Source organism: Octodon degus, unplaced genomic scaffold (genome assembly GCF_000260255.1).
Source record: "Octodon degus isolate 3935 unplaced genomic scaffold, OctDeg1.0 scaffold00018, whole genome shotgun sequence".
Classification (NCBI taxonomy): Eukaryota; Metazoa; Chordata; class Mammalia; order Rodentia; family Octodontidae; genus Octodon; species Octodon degus.
Window position 1 is genome coordinate 22011329 of NW_004524594.1, and position 2975 is coordinate 22014303.

The following is a 2975-nucleotide window of genomic DNA, read 5'->3' on the forward strand; positions in this document are numbered from 1 at the left end:
GTGCATTAGCATGCCCAATTTACAGCTATAGGTTTTAAAAGTCACTGTGCAGGTCCACGGGTCGGTACGGCCTCTCGGTACACGTGGCGCAAAAGTAGGAGGGCAACTTCCTTGTGCATCTCTGGAAAGTACACTTTTCTCATCCTGTAGATGGCCTCGGGGCCCTAGAGCCTCATCCTCAATTCTAGAATGGTACTTTAGTCACAGCACAGTAGGTTTTAAAGAGACCAAACTGGATGTGATTTTCCATTGAAGAAGAGAAACTGGATGGTGGAGAAATAAGTGGAGTCTTGCTAGAATAATCCTGAGAACATAACGAGCAGATACAGAGACATCAACACTTGGGAAGCAAGTTGTGTCCATCTGCAATAAACACTGATGAGAAAAAAGTGACTATAAGAAAACTAGAACAATCCTTCCTTTTCTTACAGACCTTATTTCTCTTAAGGCAACACCTTTCTGAAATTTTGATTTCAAAAGATAATTTAGACTTAATTATGAGGGAAGCTGTATAGAAAAGAATCACCAATTTTATTAATTTGGAAATCCTCTACCAGACTGTACTCATTGTGATAATAGCCCCTTGTGAGTCATTGTAGAAATCCCTTTATACCCTGTCTGATAGCAGAGCATTCTTTACCTGAGAGAAATCCTACGAATTTACTGAATGTGGGTGAACATTTATTCACATGTCTCACTGAATGGAAGTCATGCTAAAGAGACACTGTGCTTTTAAGGAATAATTGAAAAGCCATTAGCTAGATGACAGATCTCATTGAATAGCAGAAAATTCATACTGGAAAGAAATCAGTGAATATAGATATAGCATACTCATTGAATATTAGAACTTTATACTAGAGAGAAAAATTTGATTGTGGTACTGGTGGTAAAATTATCTCTCAAACTTTGTCCCTCGTTCTGCATTTGAGAGGTCATATACAGAAGTTTTATAAATGTAAGAAATGTGGAAATATCTTCAGCCAAAAGTAAATCCTCATTCATCAGAAAATTTATACTGGCGAACAGTCTTGTGAATGTGGAAAAGCTTCCATTCCAATGTCACACCTCAGTCAGCAGAGAAATTATAGTGGGGGAGCCCCCTTTACCTGTCAGGTATGTGGGAAAATCTTCAGCCACAAATCCAATCTAACTGAACATGAGCATTTTCATACTAGAGAGAAGCCTTTTGAATGTAATGAATGTGGGAAAGCCTTTAGCCAAAAGCAGTATGTCATTAAACATCAGAACACCCATACTGGAGAAAAGCTTTTTGAATGTAATGATTGTGGAAAATCCTTCAGCCAGAAAGAGAACCTCCTTACCCATCAGAAAATTCACACTGGAGAGAAACCTTTTGAGTGCAAAGATTGTGGAAAAGCTTTCATTCAGAAGTCAAACCTCATCAGACACCAAAGAACTCACACCGGAGAGAAGCCTTTCATATGTAAACAGTGTGGGAAAACCTTTAGTGGCAAATCAAATCTTACTGAGCATGAGAAAATTCATACTGGAGAGAAACCCTTTAAATGTAATGAATGTGGAACACAACTTTTGGCCAGAAGAAGTACCTCATAAAGCATCAAAACATTCATACTGGAGAGAAACCCTATGAATGTAATGAATGTGGAAAAGCCTTTTCTCAACGAACATCACTTATTGTATATGTGAGGATTCATTCAGGTGATAAACCTTATGAATGCAATGTTTGTGGAAAAGCCTTCTCTCAGAGTTCTTCTCTCACAGTGCATATGAAAAGCCATACAGGTGAGAAGCCCTACAGTTGTAATGAATGTGGGAAAGCTTCCTCACAGTTCTCAACTCTAGCCCTGCATATGAGAATACACACAGGTAAGAAGCCTTATCAATGTAGTGAATGTGGAAAAGCTTTCAGCCAGAAGTCACACCACATTAGACATCAGAAAATCCATACTCATTAAGACCTGTAAATAGCTTCAGAATGGGAAAACACGCACCAGGAATTTGTATCTCACAGTGTAACAGAAATATTTTGAAGTAGAGCATCCTGAGTGGGATGAACTTTTAAACAAATGTTAAGACTTTAGAGGACACCAATAGTTCATACTGAAGAAAAAGACATTTGTATGATAAAGACTGCTCAAACAAACAAAAAAACTACATCAAAAGTAACACTGATTGGGCGGGGGAGATGGCTCAATGGAATAAGTGCTTCCCTGGCAAGCACAAGGGCCTGAGTTCAATCCCCGGTTCCAAAAAAAAAAAAAAAAAAAAAGTCACACTGACTTCCCTAAAATTGGGAGCAGGAAATAAAGGATTGTTACTATACTCAGCATAAATCTGGCGATCTTTGCCAGTATAAGAAAAGTTACAAGTACTACAGAGGAAACAAAAACATATGATTATATGCAAGTAATAAGCCTTTGTGATAGTGATTCAGCAAAGCAGAAGAGATTCTATAAAGACCTATGCATTTGTTTGAATTTGGAATATGAAAGAGATGGCATTAGGAGAAGAGGAAATAATTTTTAAAAAATTATTTGGAGGTAATTGTTATCTAAGAATGGATCATGGATTATACAACAAAGTAAAACCAGAATGGAGACAGCATTATTAAAAGCTAGTGTATAAAAAATGGTTTTGACTTTGGGAGTAGGAAAGCATTTCTTGTAACAAATTAAAAAATACATACTTAATGTGTATACTCAGGAAATACTAGGAGTTTCTCTGTGGCTCAATTTGTAGAAGCTAGATATTAGAAACAATTCAAATATCCATCTAAAACAAGAATGTAAAGTTCTTATGATGGAATACTACGCATCTATAAAAATGCAGCAGATGAAAGCCACATGTTCACAGAAATACCTAAAAAGTTGAGATGGAAAAAAGTTGGAGAATGGTATATATATAGTACAGTGACTTTGTAAATTTGAATTATAAACATTTTGCCTGAAGTTCAATACTTTATATTGCTAATGGTTACGCATAGATATGTAAAT

General features: G+C 36.5%; 1 protein-coding gene across 1 annotated transcript; it reads left to right on the forward strand.

The window, feature by feature from the left end:
* Positions 1 to 355: 355 nt before the first annotated feature.
* LOC101581223 (zinc finger protein OZF-like) lies at positions 356 to 2148 on the forward strand. The gene is given in 2 exon segments (XM_012513832.2): positions 356 to 1542; positions 1545 to 2148. Coding segments are annotated over 2 exon segments (879 nt in total). The 5' UTR covers positions 356 to 1056; the 3' UTR covers positions 1938 to 2148.
* The last annotated feature ends 827 nt before the right edge of the window (positions 2149 to 2975 follow it).